Genomic DNA, 20,352 nt, shown 5'->3' with positions numbered 1-20,352 from the left:
ACCAATAAGGTAGCTGCTTTTTGTCAACAGAGTTGCAAGATGGCGTCCACCTTGCCTTCATCGAGTAGTACGGCAGACGAAGAAAATACACCGGAATGTCTTAATAAATCAAAAAACAAACATTGTTTTATGCATATTACTTCAGTCAAGCACGAAGAGGTACATTATTTCACCACTACACGATGGAATACATACAGGACAAGCCTACAAACGTGGCTCGGCTCTGGAGGTGCAGTACCACAAAGGCTGTTATAATCAGTACACCAGGTTTTTGACGAGGCCTGAAAAACCAGAGAAAGAACAGTAAGTTATTTATTAAATTGCATTTCAAGGAGCTACTAACTTAACATTATATAAGTAAACATTCAATCTGCATTCTGTTGTATGTGCACACAATCACAACCCTTATTCATTTATTTCCTTCTCATTTATATGTGTTCTAGGAATGAGCCCACGTTTGATGTCAGCTATAAGTTATTCTGTGAGAGGATCATTCGCCAAAGGCTGCTTGTCAACCAAGAGGTGCAGAGAATGGGCCAGCTGAGGAAGGCCTTCATTGAACTGGTGAAAGCAAATGAAGGTCTTGAAGCTTCAAACTACAGGTAACTGCAATGCATTTTTCTCTCAAGTCTTATTATTTGTCATGTGCAAGTCTAGCTTTACACAACATGTGTGTGACAGGCCTGAGAAACTGTTTTTAAGTCTTGCTGTTTGCACAGACATGTACCACTTGGCAACAAAGAGAAGGTGTGTGTGTGTGTGTGTGTGTGTGTGTGTGTGTGTGTGTGTGTGTGTGTGGTGAGGTTTGTGACGTTGTGTGCCTTTCTTGGGCATCTTTGGTGTTAAATGTGCTGTATGGCAGATAGGTTCTAGCCTGTAATGTCTTTTACCACCTCCACCACTCTCTGCTTTTCATGATACTCCTGTGACTCTTAATTGTCACTGTTTTGTTGTGTTGCAGACAGGATATGTTGAAGAAGAGGCTGACTCGTGATTTCCCCCATCAGTATCAAAAACCTAGAACGGTCATGTATAGAGCTGATGCAGGGTCACAACGCATGCAAATCTTTGGCCCGGATCAGAGGACCCCAACCCAATGGAAAAAGTTTCTCTCAGAAGGAACAAATACCGAATTCCTGTATGTTGTATGGAAAAATGCAGACCTTACAATAGTGGGCAAAAACCTCTGCTTGCACATACAAATCAATGTCACTGTGTGACTGTTAAGGAGGGTGTACAGTCTGTTTGTGTTGTTGAAGACCTGCAGTGTGATCATGAAGAATGTGACACAAGGGTGTTTTTACATGCACAACATGCTGCACGGGAGCATAAAGCTGTCATTATCAAGAGCTCTGACACTGATGTGGCAGTCATTGCTGTAAGTGTGCAGACAGATTTGCCATGCAGTTTATATGTTTTCACAGGGACTGGCAACAGGACACGTATCATTGACATTACCAAGGTGTCATCAGCTCTCGGAACCAGTGTGTGTTCAGCCTTGATCGGAATTCACACATTCTCTGGGTGTGACTCCACAAGTGGAGGCAAAGGAAAAAGAAAGACATTTTCTGTTGCATGTGAGAAAGATGAGTACCTAAAGGCTTTTACAAGTTTAGGTACTAACTTTAACTTGGAGCAGTCAACATTTGCACTTCTTTGCCAGTATGTATGCCACTTATATGATCAGCCAGCTGCCGATAATGTAAATGAAGCTAGGTACAAGGCTTTCTGTATAGCATCATCAGCCTTGCCAGAATTATGCATTCCCCCTACTGCTGATGCCCTCCATCAGCATTGCAAAAGGGGAAACTACTAGGCTGCAATAATGAGGTCCTGTCTCAAACAAAATATAAGTGCTCCATCACCTGCTGGATATGGTTGGCAAATAGAGGATGGGACCTTGCACATCACCTGGATGACCAGAAACCCTGCCCCTGACTGCGGCTGCAAAGGTGCCTGTGAGACAGGCAGATGTTCCTGTTTTTCTGCAGGATTGTGTTGCACAAACTTATGTCGTTGCTGTAATTGTGCCAACACAAAAGAAACTGAGGAACTGGAAGATAACCGTCCTGACACTGACAGTGAGGACTGAGTGTCCTTAATGTGTTATTTCTTATTTAGTTTTGTACAGTTTTATATATCATATTTCATATTTTCATTTGTGAATGAATGAATGGTCATTGGTATAAGTACAATTACTGCCTTTTATTGATACAAGGAAGGAGGTTTTTTTGTCACATACATAGAAATACTTACGTAAAGCATGTAGTGAAATTTCGTTTGGTGTTAAGCTTTTTCTGTGCGAGTGTGAAGAAAGAAAGATCAAGAAATATTTTTCATAAATAGCAAGAGGGAGTATAAAGTGCAGTGTGTGTACAGTCCATGTGCAAGTGTGAAAAAAAGTGTAATTGCTGTTTATATAGTCATTGTGTGTGTTCAGGATACGGAATGCTTGAGGAAAGAAGCTCCTTCTCAGTCTCTCTGTTCTGGTCTTGTAGCAGCAGAGATGTTTGCCTGACCTCAGTGTTTAGAAAAGTCCATGGTCAGGATGTTAGGAGTCTTTTACAATACTTTGGGCCCTGGTACGTAGTCTTCTCTTGTAGGTCTGTAGGGAGAGGTGCTCTGATGATGCGGTACTGCTGTCACAGGCTGTACAGTTCCCATACCAAGTGATGATGCTGTCAGGACACACAGCTGATGGGTGCTGATGCTCTGAACTTCCTCAGCTGACGTAGGAAGTACAGTCTTTGCCTTGATTTCTTCAGTGTGTGCTGGGTGTTCACAGTCCATGTTAGATCGTCAGTAAGGTGTATTCCCAGGTATGTCAAACTTGATCTATATGACTTAACATAAGCATAACATTATCGTATATTTGCCTCATTGTTCTTCTTGGACGCGGCTATGTATACAGCACTATTTAGAATCCATTTAGCCCACTTTTGAGGATGTTCGGGTGTTTTCCTCTTGATCGGTAACGTTGAATCTAACCACAGGAGCCGCCATCTTGCCATTCTGTTGACAAAAAGCAGCTACCTCATTGGTGTAGCATGATCACGTGTCGAAAAGTGCCAGCACTCGCGACCAAGATCCTTGTGCGCTCTGAAGAAACTAGTTCGGCATAAAACATAAACGCACCAAAAATTGACTGGAAAGTCAGCGACGAACTTTTTTTTGGTAGCTAAGCACGACTCTTTATTTTTTATGAACTAAATATTGTGTAGATGCACGCCTGTGGAGCGGGATTCGATTTCTAAAGGACTTTTCGTGGTTCACCTTGCGGCCTATACTGCTTTTTCATTACTAAGCTATAACCAGGTGCCAGGACTCAGTTTCCCAGAGTTCTTTAGTTTAGCTTCTAGCTATGATGCATTACTTTAACCTTTCTATGTTAAAACCAATTCGTTCTCCCTTTTATTCATAGTGGTTGGTTATAAGCCAATCAGAACTTAGATTATACATTTCTTTCAAAATACTAGTTTCCTACATTAGAGCTAAGTATCCCAGAATTCTGGAAGACCGAGAGACTATGCAGCTAAGTTCCTGCTCAGCTTAAACCCATTAGTGTTTGGAGACTTAAACTTTTAGTTGGCCCAAATATTATACAGTAGTTAAGAATTGTATGTGCAGTATATTTGTTTTATCTATATTAGTCTGAGTAATAATTGTTTTCATCGACGGTGAAGCTGTGATTTCCGACCAACGACAACAGCGTGGTCTTCGCCATAGTTCAGATCTGCTCAAAATCATTGCTAGTTGTGTGAGTCTGGACTGTGACGCTTGAGAAGACCCTGCTGCTCGTGAGTGTGCCGCGGAAGAATACCGGACGAGAGGACAACAAATATCTCAAAGCGAGAGTAGCCTACATCGCCTGCCATCATTCTACTGCCTGGTTTGCTGTTGGCGAGAGTTTCGCCATCTTCAGCGCGAGGTTGCGTGAGTACTCTGACTTTGAAAGGATAGCGACACGGGACTGTGTAACAGCAGCCTGCGCAAACTATGTGCACCAACGTGACAACTGGGCCCCAACGTATTTAGTATCCAAGCGCTTGGTTAGGATAAGAAGGTGTCTGTTGAACTGTCACATATGGGTTACTTGTATATATATTATTTGCATACTGTTTTCATTTGAACTGTCACATATGGGTTACTTGTATATATATATTTGCATACTGTTTTCATTTAAGAGACAAAGCTATATTTCAGTTGGACACAAAAGGTAATTGATTGGTGAATTGGTTATAGTTTACTTAAAAGCTTGTAGTGTCTCAACAACGTTTAATTGTACATTTATTTAGCATCTAGTATTCAATTCATTTTCATAAGGTGTATGAAAAAGGTTTGCACCAAGTCTGATTTGAAGTGTGCATTTGATGTTTAATGAGCTGGACTATATATATATATACATGGTTTGTTTTTGTGTTTCTGAATCCATATTCAACCAAAACCCCCTCTATAAGTTAACAAACAAGGGAGCAATAAATGTTGTTATGTTCAAAGTCCCTTACATGGTTGTAAAGTGCTTTAGTGCTCATGGAATTGATAACATGTCTGTACCATGCACAACTTGAAAATGGAATGGGTTGAGATGTGTGATGCCTCAACATGAAAAACAAATGATTTTTGAATGCTCTTTTTGGGGAGATATGATTTTACTGTGAAATCAAAAATGGATTGGGTTCAGAACATTGCCAAGAAAAACCATCAAACACAAGCAATGAAATATAAACCCAGACTGTACAAAAACACAACAAAGTAGAGACAATCAAATACACTAAAAATGACATACACTAAAAAGCAACAGAAATGATATATACATAATTGATTTAAACCGAAGTGATCCAGAAACAGTGGCTGCTGGTGGGTGTTAGATGCATTAAGCCATTAGAAAATGTACATCCACCACACCCACCCACACGGCTCATAACAGGCTGTGGTCAGTGACACAGGAATGCAGCTCTGGGCCCACATCTCAGGAGTCCACCTTCCCATAAGTCCCCTCAGGAGGCCGATAGCACTTGGGGAACGCCATCAGCTGCAGGATGTTGAATGCATACTTGCGGCACTTAATATTCTTTTGGACATTTTCAATTCGGCATCCCTCTCTAGTGTGGGGGGTGGGGGGGTTAGGGAAGAGGGGAAAAAATGAGAAAAAAAGAATAAAAAAGAAGAAGAATGTTTTTTTTTTTCATGTCTGATGTACTTAAAAATGAAACCTTCAATACTAGTTCCCTGCCCCAGTACACACCTTAGTATTGTAAAATAGATGGAATCTGTATCTGTAACTGGAGTGGAATTTTGAGGTCAGTATTCAGTAAGATCTGCCTGAATGCATACCTGAGGCTGTATAGATGACAGGTGTGTGTGTGTGTGACACCAGCGTCGCAGAGGTACAGCAGCTCACAGGTCAGAATGAATCACTGATGTGTAATCTCCTTACTCTATCTGTAATTGGTATTGGTGGAAATCGGTGATATTCGTCTGACGTTCACTCAGTTATCACAAAGAGACTGGCCTGTGGCTGAAAACTCAACAGATACATTCAGCCCTGCGGGTGGAGTACAGTTTGGTAACAGAGGGGGAATGGAGCTCAGAGCCTCTGCTGGTGTGTCTAGCACCAAACACATGTAAACTCCCTGCTGTGAGAGGTATCAAAGGCCAACGGTAGATCTGGCATTGGTCGTGGGAGAAATGACAGAACGAGTCAGTTGTCATGGCATGATCAGCAAGTTTATTGATATTTTGCAAGCAGAAAAACAAGACTTAAAATCAGCCACACCACCAGCAGGTGAGAGCTGACGAGCAGAAGGGCAATTGGGTAGAAGTGGCGAGAGGCCGGCTTGTGATTGGCTACTGAGCCTGCCTCTGGGTCATCCCATTGAGCAGCTTCTCCCTGGGCCAGCCGACTGCTAAGCGAGCCAAGAAGAAACACACACGCACGCGTACACACACGCATACACACGCGCACACACACACACACACACACACACACACATTACCCATACATCCAGACCAACACACACACACAGTGTTAGTACTACAGTGCATTCTCAGTCCAGCTCATACACACAAATACATAATCACATGCACACAGAGGCAGGCAAGCAGGAAGCTGGCTGGGATGACACATAGATGGGGCAGGTCCACTCATTTTAAGAATGACCAATCACAGACAATATGAGCATGTATGGAGGATGTGGTGGAAGCGAACACATGCTGAGCTCCTAGCGCTGCCCCCCTCAGACTAGTCACGCAGAAACATTCATTTTTCTTTTTTTTTCTCTCTAATACCCCTTTTCCACCAACAAGGAACTAGTTCTGGTTTGCGCACCAAATTTTGGAGGGAAAAAAATATCTGAAATAGAGGGACAAAGGCTTGAGGGTAATCTTGTGGGTTGCTACTACTGTTAACTTCCATTGTGCGTTGTGCAACGCACTCCACTGATGACGCATCCTTGATTACAATGGTTCTGCTCAAAACTGGTGGAACGGTTCAAAGAATCCTGAACGGAACTGGTTCAAGAACCCATTCCCTGTCGGTGGAAAAGGCCTATAATAGAATAATGAATCAGGCAGAGTCTTTGGCAGCAGCAGAATTCTCCAGAGAGGTAGTGGTGTTCATCAGGTTACAAGCCATCTGAATCCAAAGTCTAAGACAGCACTTGCAGCATCACAAACTACTGATAAGCATTATATGAAATAAATATCTACAGAAGATACTAAACTGAGGTCCTTCAGAGGTTTATAGGGAAACCGGTTTATCTCAACAGCCACTGCTTTATTTAATGAAAGGCTGACTTGATGCTCAAAAGACAATGACAAATGAATCTATGTACAATTTTGCCCCCGAGCAAAATATGTTGAGTGTAATAATCCATTGCTAGTGTTCACAGCCACACCCTAAAGAACTAGGATCCAAGTAGTTCATGAGAGAACCACTGCTTTAATTCATCTGGAAAAGTTCAGACATTATGAATCTAAGTGAGTACTGATGAACTATCTTTGGCATATTGGGAAAATGGAACTAGGCGTGCACAAAAAGCCTTTTTTATCCATTCATAAATCAGGCTATTTTGCCATAAAACATTAGTTCCGCTGTTCTCTTCCACAAAATGCTGTCTGATATAATGTGGGCAGTTTAATAGTGCCCGAAGACTAAAAAAGCCAATTATACCAGGCTCAAGACCGAGCAGGGTACACAGACAAGACGTCAGTGTAAGATGTCTTTTGTTGACAAAAGTCACTAATGTGGCACATTACTCTTCTCAAGTTACTGTTGGGTAGTGTGATTAGTATTAGATGTAGAAAAACCCTGTCCAAGTCAAATGTTCAGCAATTTGTAATTGTGATGTCTTTCCAATTAAACTGTTAGAATGTAAGTAGGCCTACAGAGACAGAGTAGCTTAAGGTGGGGATCACACTGACCAAGCAGTAGTAGTGACAGAAGCGATAGACTTTCTATTATTTGTTATGGTTCAGCCGTGTTTCGCTAGTGTCGTAGGAGCAGAGCGTTGATCGAACTTGATTCAAACTTCATCATTCAGTCAGTTTAACCTATCCTTGAAACATTTCAGGCATTCTGACTCTGATTCTTTAGAGGGTAGTTCAAGGTGTGCTCAAGCACACAGCATCACACTTCTGAAGTTTTATTTATTATTATGTTTAGTGTGCTTGCGTAAACAATAACACTATTGATCTTCTGAAGTTTTATTTATTACGTATTCTTATTCCACTTATTTTTTGGCATCGCTTCAGCTTCTGACATCACTTTTGAGATATCAACATTTCCAACTCTGATGTGTCTGTCCTGATCCCATGTAGTGCTCTTGTACAAATGTTTGCACTGCCCTGTTATTCTTTTGTTATTGTAATTTTTCATACCTATTTTTTTTCACATTTAAATGAATGGTAAAATATTTACATTGACATTTACATTTAGTCATTTAGCAGACGCTTTTATCCAAAGCGACTTACATATGTGCGACTTACAATGTATACACATTTTACATTTACACTGATGGCACACTGCACATCAGGAGCAATTAGGGGTTCAGTGCCTTGCTCAAGGACACTTCGACAGGGAATCGAACTAGCAACCGTCTGATTACTAAACGACTTCTTTACCTCCTGTACCACTGCCGCCCCTAGACATATATCTGTCAGGATGGAGTCGGGGAATGAATGCAGGCAGCTAGAATGCTAAACCAGTGTGTGTCACGCTGAGGAATGTAGGACCCAAGTGCACACATTAGTGAAAACAAATGTGGTCTTTTAATTTCCAAAATCAAGAATTGATCCAAAAGCACAGAAGATCCCGACAAAAAGATATCCCAAGGAAAAAACAGGGCAGATAATCCCAGGGAATTTGTAAACACGAAAACAAGTCCAAAATTGGCTCAAGCTGCTTGACAACAAACAATCAAAGAGAAAACCCAAGAGTAAGCAAAGAGTAACTCCAGTGTGGTGAACAACTGGTACACAGAACACGAAGACTCACACGAAAGGCCCAGTATAAAGACTTTGGGTGACTTTGGGTCCTGGGAACACATCGTAAAATCACATTGTAAAACAAAACAGACTTAGAGTCCTTGGCTAGAGTCTAGAGGCCACAAAATGTCCCAACAAATGTAACAATCTTGATGTCTCTATAACTCACATATCATCACCTTATAAAATTTGCTTTGATCGTGGAGGCTTGCAATTAGAGGATTACAATATTTCTGAATTACAGAAAACAATGTCAGCAAGTTGGCTGGTATAGGCTACAGCATCAGTGGCAGTTTGGTTAGCTGTCCTGCCTTCTCGGCAGTTGACCCACATTCGATTCCTGGTCAGGAGATTTCTTTAAGTGCAAGTATTACTGTTAACAGACTCTGCCACTGTTGAGCAACCACACTTTTGCATTTTCTTGGTTGAAATGCATCTCTTGTTGTTATTGTGGACAATCTAAAGTGCATCTGGGCCCTGGTGAAGGCTCCAGCTGCCTACCACCCCAGCTGATGTGATGCTATCAGGACGGCTGGGGGAGGGAGTGGCAGGGAGACAAAAGGAGAGGAAGCATTTGGAAGCATTTCCGCTAGGCTGGGGCCTCCTCACAGGTGGATGAGGGACATCTTTCCACATGGCCGATTCATTACAATGTGGTGCCCAAGTACATGGACTAGGTGCTGCGGCCGATGGAAATGAACGTTTTGCTAGGTCTTTGTCTTTTAACAAATTAACACTCACCTAGGTTATTCTTAAAACTAAATCTGAACTCTACCATCAACCTCCAGGTGACTTTCCTTTGCTTAACTAGTTGAAAAGTGGTGATACCCGAACGGATGTCACTTCATATGGCTTTAACATTTGACAACGATTATTAAAGAATGTGGCCTCTCAGGCCAGGCCTGTCGTGTGTCTTGCGCAGGCCTGGGGACAAGATGATCTCCAAGCCGTGACATGATGGGAACCCTCCCCCCCCCCCCCCCCCCACACACACACACGCACGAGGAAGGGATGGAGATGAGGTGGATGAGTAGTACCAGTAAAGTGGAGATGTAGGGAGCAGTGCAGACATGGGAGGTGTATAGGCGTATATGATGTTGAGCTCAGGGAGTACTTACCTCCGCATGCAGTCCAGGGCCCGGATGAAGTAGTCCTTATTGAGCTGGTGTTCGTCCCTTAGCAGGGCACATTGCTCCAGCGTGACAGACATGGACGTCCGGTCTTTGGCACTTTTGCAGCTGGTGAAGCGAATGCCGTTCAGTCGTCGGCAGATCTGGCAGGGGAGGGTAAACAAACAGACACCACAGGATTCATTAATGTGAGGAAAAGGAATGTGGACTTAAGTCCTGAAAAAAAGAGACAGAGTTGTTTCCTGGTCAGTGCCCTTGTGATTGGTATCAGATGTAGAAAACCCTGTCCAAGTCAAATGTGATCTAGCAATTCTGGGTGTGTGTTTCGTGTTTGAATACCATTTCTAAGTAAGTGTACATCTCTTTTGACAATTTAGGAAGGTTAGCAACCTTTCTTTTGTACTCACTGGAGAAAATGAACTCTAGGTTGTTAAAGATAAGTTTCCTATTGACTGTGGAAAAATCACTGTCCACCAAATCTCCAAAATATGGATAGTTTTACTAAATCTGCAAGGAAGTCCTCCTCATCATCTCCTGTAGGAGATTATCTCAGGTTGAAGGCTTCAGCATTCTTATGACTTACAAAACAATAACTGTTTGGTTGTGTAGGGTCCCTCCCTAATAGTTTTTTTTGTCACTAAACAAATAGACATTGAAGGCCTAACCACAAAAAAACATGGTCCACCACTGATGTCAATATGGTGAGGCTGGTGCACCACAGAAATGCTCCTAAACCCAATCAAACGCCCATTAAACACACTTCAGTCCTTTGTTAACTATATGGTTTCAGAGGGCCAGATTGGAACCATACCATCTCTCTTCATCAAGGCTAAAGCTCACTTTGGACCATCATTTTGAAAACACACCAATCATAGGCACACTATCCAACAGAAGTTAAGAGAGCTGACGTATGTCAGCCGAATACAAAAAAACACTAATATAATACCCAGAAGTCAATAAATTCCTGGTTGACGCTCCAGGCAGCCTGTCGAACCTGCTACAAAGTAGCCGAGGTGTTATTCACACCAAGCAGAAGGCAATCAACTGGAAATGTTTGGCGTCAACCTCAACCTGAAACCTGTTCTGCAGGATGGAACATGATAGCACGCACCACTCATCACTGAAACACTGAGCCCTTTACTACTATTCAAACGTGCCAATTTATCTTCCTTTCCAATGACTGTGTACTGACCTGGAACTATAGGCCTATTCTGTCTACTGAGTATTTCAATAGGGTTTCTTAAAACATATCCTGAATTAGTTTAGCACTATTTAGGACTGTTATTTTCAACGTTGCAGACATGGCTCTTAAGCTAGCGGAGCTTTTTAAAAGAGAGTTCACAAGAGAAAAGTGAAATACAGCTACACAGCAATTTCAAGTGTACAAGAGGAAAAGGCTTTGCTTAAGTTAACATTGTAGTCTATGCAGCTTCCCACCCTGTCATATTCTCTTCCTTCAGTGTCCTCAACCTGTTCTTCCTTCTTAACAAGCCTACATTCTTTTTCCTGCCATAACAATTACACTAGTGTCAGCCACACCAGCACATGAACACATCTGCTGCTGAGCACAGAGCCCATATTTCAAATGCTATATATATGTGACAGACAATCCCAGAGGGTAGTAATACTAAAGACTACACACTGAATATGGAAAGTGAAAGTGCACTGATTGGATGACTGTTTCATAAAATAAACATGTGCAAGTGAAGCCAGCTCATTTACTCTGCTGATAGCTCCAGGACACAAGTTTCAGCAATTGTGTCAAAGCTTTCACACTAAACAGCTTTTAGATGTTGTGGATTCACAAGATTTGTCTCAGACACAGACCCACACACCAAGAGATATGCATGCGTGCGTGCAGACACACACACACACACACACACACACACACACACACACACACAAAACATATCTGTGACCTTAATCTTTACCGTTCCAGCAAGCCAGAGAATTTCCACATTCTTCCTCTTCTTAGTAACAACGTTCTGGCCAAGGGTTTCAAGTAATTCTTTCACATCCATCTGTGTCTGAAAGCAGGGCAGACCTGGGGCACAAATATATGAATCATCACCTAATCATATTAATCATCACCAAATATATGAACCATCACCTAATCACCAATTACAGGTCAAGGTACATCTTTGTGATAGGCTCCCAGGGTGTTCCCATGGGCCTAACAGTGCTAGCATTAGAATGTGGCCTTGATAAACTTGACTGAGCTTGACAGAGGGACAAAGTCTGACAGGATTTTGTGCTGCAATACATTTTTTACTATGAGGAAAACATTATTACATGAAAAAAGTTACAAACGTAAAAAAAATGAGATAACTCAGATTCAAACCTTTTGAAAAGATTTGAAATGTTATGTTAAAGGATGTCGGTAGTATGTACATTCTCATGCAAATGACTATGACTTATTATTATGTCAGATCATGGGTTGTGACGTGGGTCATCACAAATGAATTTGTATGCAGGGAGTGCCTACTTGGCAGATGTGTGGAGGAGGGCGAGGTTGGCAATTCCCTCATACTAAATATGACAGACTTGCATTGGTATGGTAACATTATGTCTCAAGGACAAAAAGTACAGGCTGCAACACTTCACTGTTTACATTTCATACATGTTTAAAGCAGAAAAGCTGTAACATGGACTCACATTCTGATGGCACTTTGGCACTCAGTGTCTTGAAGTAACCATCTAAAATTTCAAAATTCCTCTGGTTTATCCGCTCTTGTAAAGAAATGTCACCAAACCTGCACAAAAGTGGCAGAATTGGAAACAAATTATTACAGATCTGAACATTAGGTTATGTCTTGTTCTTCATACATTCTTCATATAACACAAATGAGATACTATGATAAATACCAGATCAGTTTTCTGCCTCAACTTCTGGCTAGATTGGTTCTTTGAACAAAAGCATGACCACAGTTACAATAGATAACTCTGCACTCCCATGAAGTCCATCATCAGCATGTGTTAGTTGGCGGTGACGATAGGCGGCGATGATGGCAAGAGAGCATATTTTTCTGTTTTTCAGTTAGGGGATGAGGTATAGTATAGTTAGCCTAACCAGCAGAGCATAACTGAGAAAAAATAGTTCATATAGCATATATATAGCATGGCTGGGTAAGGTTTCCTATGATTGGTTACAACTTGATTTAATGATTTAATCCTTTGTATGTTAAGGAGTCTGCTCCTCTGAAGGAGTTTATGTTCTTGCATTGCATTGACACCTATTCCAATATCAGATGAAAAGAACGAGAGGAAAATGTAAAATCATCCACAGTGAAATCCAGCTGAACAAGTAATCCACATACAGAAGAACGCAGCTGATGTGGTTAGCGACAACACTGGCTAACAGTCTGGGCCTCGTCACTTTCTGTGGATGATTGGCCTTGAAGACGCACCTGTCCACTGAAGACTGCCATGACAGGCACACATTCCTCCGCCCACGTCAGGTCGCACTATAGGGCTGCCACCCGCCCCTTATAATACGAGATCGTCCCGTGTTGAAAAATAAAATGCTGCGTCCCATGTTGAATCAATAAGAAACGCGTTTTGTCCCGTATTTTCGTACATGTCATTTCATGTATAGGTTTTGTTTTGTAAAATGACATCCTCAAGACAGTACATTTACATTTACATTTAGTCATTTAGCAGACGCTTTTATCCAAAGCGACTTACATATGTGCGACTTACAATGTATACACATTTTACATTTTACACTGATGGCACACTGCACATCAGGAGCAATTAGGGGTTCAGTGTCTTGCTCAAGGACGCTTCGACAGGAATCGAACTAGCAACCTTCTGATTACTAACCGACTTCTCTACCTCCTGTACCACTGTCGCTAGACTGTTTGCATGGGGCCTGTCTGGTGCCTTAGTGGCTGCTGGCATACCTCTCAGCGATGGTCTGCTGTTCGTTGATGCCCACGTTAAAGAGCACTGGGTACACCTGTAGTGGCTTCCCCTCCCGCAGCTCAGGCGGGATGATCTGGAATGACTGCCGTGGCAACGGCACCTCCACAGTGTAGTGGTCTCTGAGGAGTGAGCGAGGAGGAGAGGAGGAGAAAGGGAGAACAAACAACAGGAGAGACAGAAAGAGCAGACATAGAAAAGTGACGCTTGGGACTTTGGCTAATTGGATGGCTACGATATACTTCATGATGTAATACACTGATGTAATACACAGCATTGTACGAAGATCCAGAGGGTTTACCTTCTAAAGGTGTTTATTTTTCTACAAGTGTTTCCCAAACCATGGCTGCAGTTAAATAGTCTTTTTTGCTTAAATGACCCAGAAGTATATAAGTGGCAGCCATGATAAGAAACGTTCAAATGTTCTAAATATTAAGGAAAGGTGCTTCAATGCTTCTGTTCTTATCTCCTTTGGCATAGGGTACACTAGACCATCCTTTACGAAAAGACAGGAGATAAAGCTGTCCCACAATTCCTTGCAGCAGCAACAACAGCTGATCAACACGATCCACATCAACAGCATGCATTCACATAATTATGCAGCTTAGTGTAAGTGCAGTGGGATTCTCTTAGCACTGCGGTTGTCTTTTCTTAAGTCCTTATGACTACTTCTTCACATCTTTCCTTGACCTCATGACATTTTTCATCAAGGTCAAGTAAAAGTGGTTAGGAAAAGATGATAGGATGTTCTATTTCACCGCAACCCATCTCTTGAGAGTTCCACTAAGAGAAACCATCCTATGTAAACTTCTGGATCCATGTTTCTGGAATCGATTACTGTCATTCATGTAGGTTTGAGCATGAGTGAGATTGGAGTGCATGCGATCATTATTAGAAAGAACCTCAACAAGAAATACTATGCAAGTCAAAATAAAAAAGATCCCAAATAAGGACGATTGTAGGCTGGATGTTACTCATAGATTTGTATTTACAACGGATTCATAATGTATGGATAATTCATTTTATACTGACGTTTATCTATTTAATGAAGCACACAGTGTAATGCAACACATATCTTGGTCCTACATCACAGCCAATGCATACTTCCAGACACTGACATTTATCTGAAAACTGTGTTGAGATATAGCTACGAGTGTTCCAGTCCAACCTTAGGTACTTCTCAGAGAAAGTATGCCTTAGCTAAAGATGCTCTGGGTAACACCTCAAAAAAGTTAAGGTAGGCCTATGTCTTACTTAAGAAAGCTCTGGGAAAACACACCACATTGATACCCTGCCTTACCGCCTGCCACTGACAACCGGCTGTAGGTCTGAGGGATCGTCAGACTTGGCCTCTGTGATTCTGAACGTGACTCTGTGCAGGTCAGATATTCCCGTCTCCATGTCCTCTAGCATTCCAATCTCTTCACCTATGACACACATCATCAAACATCTTTACAACAACTGTTCCTGATATGCATGACCATAATGCTGTACACCACCATTTATTTGACATGTTTTACATTTGCACCTTTTTTTGTCACTCTTAAATACTTAGTACTTAAACTATTTTGTTCAAATGGTTTGATGGCTATTGTTTCTGTTTACATAAAAAACCTCTCAAACTTCTAGCAGCACAAGGACAGCAATAATCTGATGCCATATTCCAAAACATTACTTACAAGGAGATTGAGACCTAGCCTTCCCCAAGTCTCAAACTCAGAGCCAACTCCTCTGAAACAGACTCTTAAAACCCCTAGAGCGTGAGACAGCGTGAGACTGCTGCTTATGATGCGTGAATACTCAGCCAACCAGTACATGAGACCCTGAGACACTAATCCCTAACAGACTAAAATGGTGGAATCATTCCAAGAATTAAAACTGTTTATAAGCAAATGTATAAGCATAGCATAATCAACAATCAACTATAATATGCATTTCCTGAAGGAAATACCAGTGAATGAAATGCAAAAGTTAAGAAAGGAAGAAGAAAGGAAAGAAGAGTGAACAAGAGTGAAAAAAGAATGGAAAGAAGAGTGAAGAGGGGAAATACTGAAAGAAGGAGAGAAAAAAAAGGTTCCAAGGCTCCTCTTCTCTCTGTCCCTCTCAATTCAACTGTATAACTAGGAATATCAAGAGTTACCTTCCATGCTCTGCTTTTTCTCTCTCTCCATCTCTCCATCTTTCTTGCTATACCTCGCAGTCTACTTTCTCTCAGACTCCATCTCTCTGCTTTACTCCATTTTCTCTCCTTCTTTCAATATTTGCCCTCTTCACTCTCTCTTTGCTGTCTTTATCCTTAGCCACTCCTGTTCACTCTTCTTTCCTTTGTTCTTTCAATTACTCTGTCCATCAATTCCTACTCTTTTCAACTTTTTTGTCAGCCTTCTTTGATTTTACAGTCCTCTATCCTCCCTTCCATTTCCTTTCCTTCCTCCATGCCATGTCTATATCTTCCATGTGGTGGAGTGAAGCTGACTGAGACCAATTCCTCCCAGAAACCATAGCCCATTTATTGTGGTGCTTAACATCGCACTTTAGACCTTACTCCCAAAAGTCAATTTCAACCATCAGCATTTGTCGTTCTATAATGTAGCTTTTTCACTGTGACAACCACTTAGCTCACCACTTCCAGGGCAGTTCCAAAGCACGCTGTGAACTGAAAGCCTTCGTTTCAGTTGTTGGACATATACACGACACATAAATACTGTTACCACTTGGGTAATAACAAAACAGTTCATTCCATGGACATCAGCGGGCTCTGATGAATGGGAATGCCTCAGACTAAATGGTTTGGCAAAGTAGCTAAATGTTACCCATGTCCATGAATTCTTGTTTAGTTTCAATGGAATGAGCTGTGGCAACAGTGGCTATATATCAAGTATATGTCAGATGAGCGAAATTAAGGCTTGCCACAATAGCCCTGTGGCAGCGAGCAATCAGGCAAGAGAACCCTTGTGTGGAGCTGTGCGTTTGTTTCACCTCTGACCCCAGGAGTACTTACTGTAAGTACTGAGCAGGCTCTCGAACTGGGCCACCAGACCAACCAGGTGCAGCTGCTGCAGGAAGCCCTTATCTTCCAGCCCCGCATAGAGCCGCATCACAAAGCCACATGCCAATGATGACAGCTGCAGAGAGAAACACACACTTATGGAAGCACACATATACATACACACCGTCACAGAAAGACACACCAACATGCTTACACACAGCACACACCATCACTCGACACGGCATCATTAATTACTGGACTTTACGCCGGATCTAATCTATGAGGAAGTCATCTGTAAGCCTGCATTGTACTCCAACATATTTTTTTCAGTTATGAGGTAATTGTGTACTATCTTTTAAAACAAACTGCTCATTTTTATGTGACAAAAGTTGGGGTGAAGAGTGTGAGTTGTGTTCCATAGCCTACAATTACTCCCATGACATGCCTTTATCCTGCTCCTAAAAACAAATGATCTCAAAAGGGATCACAGGTTCCTCTTTAGAACACACAATCTCGAAAGAGATGTCCATTTCTTCACTAAGGCTAGTAAACGTTCTCTCTACTCAGTTTTGTAACAAAGGTTCCCCTTTAGTCAGCGACAAAAGAGAGACGTCTTATATTTCATGTTATATTTCAGATTATGGATTGGCTGTGGTAGGCAGCTGTGTCTGTGTTTTGGTCCCAATTTTTTTCCAATAATGACCAGGTGGCTGTCGAATTGTTCCCTAAGGATCTTAAATACCATTACCTCAACCAGTCTAACACTCAGCACTGGTGCCCCACAGGGTTGTGTGTTAAGCCCACTGTTGTACTCCCTGTTCACCTATGATTGTGCAACCACTAACAGCTCCAACACCATCATTAAGTTTGCTGATGACACCACCATTATCGGCTGCATCAAGAATGGTGATGAGTCTGCCTACAGAGCAGAGGTGGCAACAATGACATCCTGGTGTCAGGATAACAGCCTGCTGCTTAATGTAGCAAAAACCAAGGAGTTGATAGTGGACTACAGGCGGCTGCAGGGAGAACATGCACCCATTCACATCGGGGGCACGGCTGTGGAGAGAGTCAAAAGTTTCAGATTTCTTGGTATCAATATCAGCGAGGATCTGAGCTGGACACACCATATTGGTGTGGTTACAAGGACAGCGAAACAGAGGCTTTTTTTTCTGCGGCGACTGCGGAAATTTGGCATGGACTGCACTGTACTGACCAATTTTTACCGCTGCACCATTGAGAGCATACTGACTGGTGGAATTACAACATGGTTTGGCAACAGCACTGCCCAGGACAGGAAGACACTACAAAGAGTGGTCAAATCTGCACAGCGTATTATAAAGACTGCATTGCCATCCATCCAGGACCTTTACAGCCAGCGCTGCAGGAGGAAGGCCAAGCGGATCATTTCTGACCCTAGTCATCCCTGCCACAGTCTTTTCTCCCTCCTGCCTTCTGGAAGGCGATACAAGAGTATAAGGTCCCGTACCAGCAGATACAGGGATAGTTTTTACCCACATGCCATCAGGATGCTGAACTGTCCTTGAAATATCTTTTTGCACTACAATTTGTTTCTCTTTTTCCTACCCTTTTTCTCCATTCTCCAGTATTTAATTTATTTATTCTCTAAGTTGAACGGACACTGAGCACAAAGAATTTCATTACTGATAAATGCTGTATGAGTAAATGATAATAAACTTGAACTTGAACTTGAACTTGAACTTGAATGCATTGGCTGACCAGTTGGGTGGCCAGTTCTTTGTTTGCTTATTTTCAGTCAGTACTGAGGTATTTGAACTAAAACAAGATTTGGCAGTGGAAACATGAAAATGGGGTTGAAACTCTCTTACTGTGGTACATGTAATGTTATGTGTGTGCCAAGGATCCTCTTTGTTTGCCTCATTTCAACAAATTGTTTCATGAAAAGGGTAAATATTTATTATACCACACGGGTGTTTGAACAGTCTTCTACGTGGGAAATCCTAAATGGAACATAGTTGTACAGAGAAAGACAAGTGGAGCAGTAGAGAGTCCACATTACATAATATAGTATAAATAAATACGATTTAATTGAATTATATTGAACCTCACATGATAGGCCTATAAAATTCAACCTTTATTATCACTTTTCAACAACACCGGGTTGACCGGGTCAACGTCAGCAAATTTAGCCAAACTATGACTGTGTGTGAGATGTGACGTGTGTTTCTGCAAATATCAGTCGATGATTAACCTTGAATGTTTTCGCACAAAATTGGTTAAGGCACAGACAGGGTTACAGGGTTTACAGGGTTTTCACCTGAACCACTCCTATTGACCACAAACTAGAATTATTCACTCAGAGGTGCTGCTGAGTTTAATACTCAGCAGCACCTCTGAGTGAATAATTCTAGTTTGTGGTCAATAGGAGTGGTTCAGGTGAGAATCAGGTTGACGACGTACACATACATGTGAAGAAGGACAACACATCTGGACAACATTGGTTAATTTGTATGTTTTTAGTTTAGGATCCTTGAAGACTGACTGAAATGTATCATACGTAGGCAAAGCACATTTGCTGACATATGTGCCAGCTCCCTTGTATTTGTAAGAGGACTGAGGCGTCTGACCTACCGCCTGACTGAAAACTACGTCACGTCTTTGCTGGAGGAAGAGGCCCTGTGGGATGCTGCACACCACCTCTTGGAGAAGGACGAAGGTCATGGACTTCTGGGCACGGTCACCCACCTCAGCCACGCACTCCTTCAGAGACGCCACCAGAGGAGACAACTGCTCACGCCACTCACCCGCTACAACAGGAGAGAGAGGGAGGGAGGGAGAGAGATGATCACTTGGGAAAGCAAAACAAATCAGTTGTAGAGAGAGAAAAAAAAGGAGAAAGAGGGACAGAGGGTTAAAGAGAGATGGAAATGAAGAGAGGGAAAGTAGAATCACTTTTCTTTAAAGAAGCATTGTATTGTGGAGTCTCAAACCAGTGAGCTTCCTAGCATGCAAAAACGCCACCAACAGCCCAACTGGCACTGATAGAAGCTTGCTAACTGGTGTCTTCTGGTGATATTGTTGGCAATGCCATGCTCTGAAGACTTTTCATACATTTTCTATGGGATGTTCTGACCCGAAAACAAATAACTACGTAGTGCATAGCCTTGGCAGCTACTGGGAACAATAGCTGTGTTTATCTGTCCTTCACATGACTATATTCCATCAGAATTAATTTGAAGATGACACCAAAAGTAGATGCTCATAAAAAACATGTTCTTTTCAGCCAGTCAGTAGTATGTCCTGTCTAGCCTTGTGGGCCTGCCACCAGATTATCATGGAACAGCTGGGAAAGGGGGTGAGTGCCAGTGGAACTCTGGAACAATTTCTGGGGTGTCTCTCTCTGTGTGTGTGTGTGTGTGTGTGTGTGTGTGTGTGTATGTGTGGTGCAGTTTGTCCTGTGAAACAACACAGACAGTGAAAAGCGCACCAGAATCTGTAAGTGACGAGACTGGTTTGCTCATCTCTCCACTTTGGCGGAACGAACTGCCTAGCACCACCAGAGCAGGGGCGTCCCTCTCTACCTTTAAGAAGCTTTTGAAGACCCAACTCTTCAGAGAGCACCTCCCCTCCTAACTGGCACTTCAACTAGTGCTTAACTTGCACTTACAGCAGTTACATTCCTGCACTTCTTTTTCTTTTCTATTTTTGTCTTTCTATTTATTATGTAAAGTAGTATTTATTGTTACACTAGGTCTCTATTGCTCGTAGCTTGACTGTTCTCTCCCTTGTACGTCGCTTTGGACAAAAGCGTCTGCTAAATGACTAAATGTAAATCTCTGGTATGAG

At 42.1% G+C, this 20,352-nt stretch overlaps 1 protein-coding gene across 3 annotated transcripts in view; it reads right to left on the bottom strand.

The window, feature by feature from the left end:
• Window positions 1-4,630: 4,630 nt before the first annotated feature.
• The window catches only part of inpp4b (inositol polyphosphate-4-phosphatase type II B), a 67,676-nt gene continuing 51,954 nt past the window's right edge, over window positions 4,631-20,352 (bottom strand). For 2 of the 3 annotated variants that reach the window (XM_031559494.2, XM_031559496.2), the window contains 8 exons: window positions 19,138-19,313; window positions 16,537-16,660; window positions 14,836-14,962; window positions 13,517-13,657; window positions 12,270-12,367; window positions 11,546-11,658; window positions 9,603-9,757; window positions 5,709-5,906 (listed from right to left, as the gene is read on the bottom strand). In XM_031559494.2, the coding sequence (XP_031415354.1) occupies window positions 5,729-5,906; window positions 9,603-9,757; window positions 11,546-11,658; window positions 12,270-12,367; window positions 13,517-13,657; window positions 14,836-14,962; window positions 16,537-16,660; window positions 19,138-19,313 (1,112 nt within the window). In that variant the 3' untranslated portion in view covers window positions 5,709-5,728. Of the gene's footprint in view, window positions 5,103-5,708; window positions 5,907-9,602; window positions 9,758-11,545; window positions 11,659-12,269; window positions 12,368-13,516; window positions 13,658-14,835; window positions 14,963-16,536; window positions 16,661-19,137; window positions 19,314-20,352 lie in introns of those variants that run through there. The other variant, XM_031559495.2, reaches the window with a different exon arrangement.

Source organism: Clupea harengus, chromosome 22 (genome assembly GCF_900700415.2).
Source record: "Clupea harengus chromosome 22, Ch_v2.0.2, whole genome shotgun sequence".
NCBI classification, from domain to species: domain Eukaryota; kingdom Metazoa; phylum Chordata; class Actinopteri; order Clupeiformes; family Clupeidae; genus Clupea; species Clupea harengus.
Note: the sequence above shows the minus strand (reverse complement) of the source record. Positions and strands in the feature narration are given on the sequence as shown.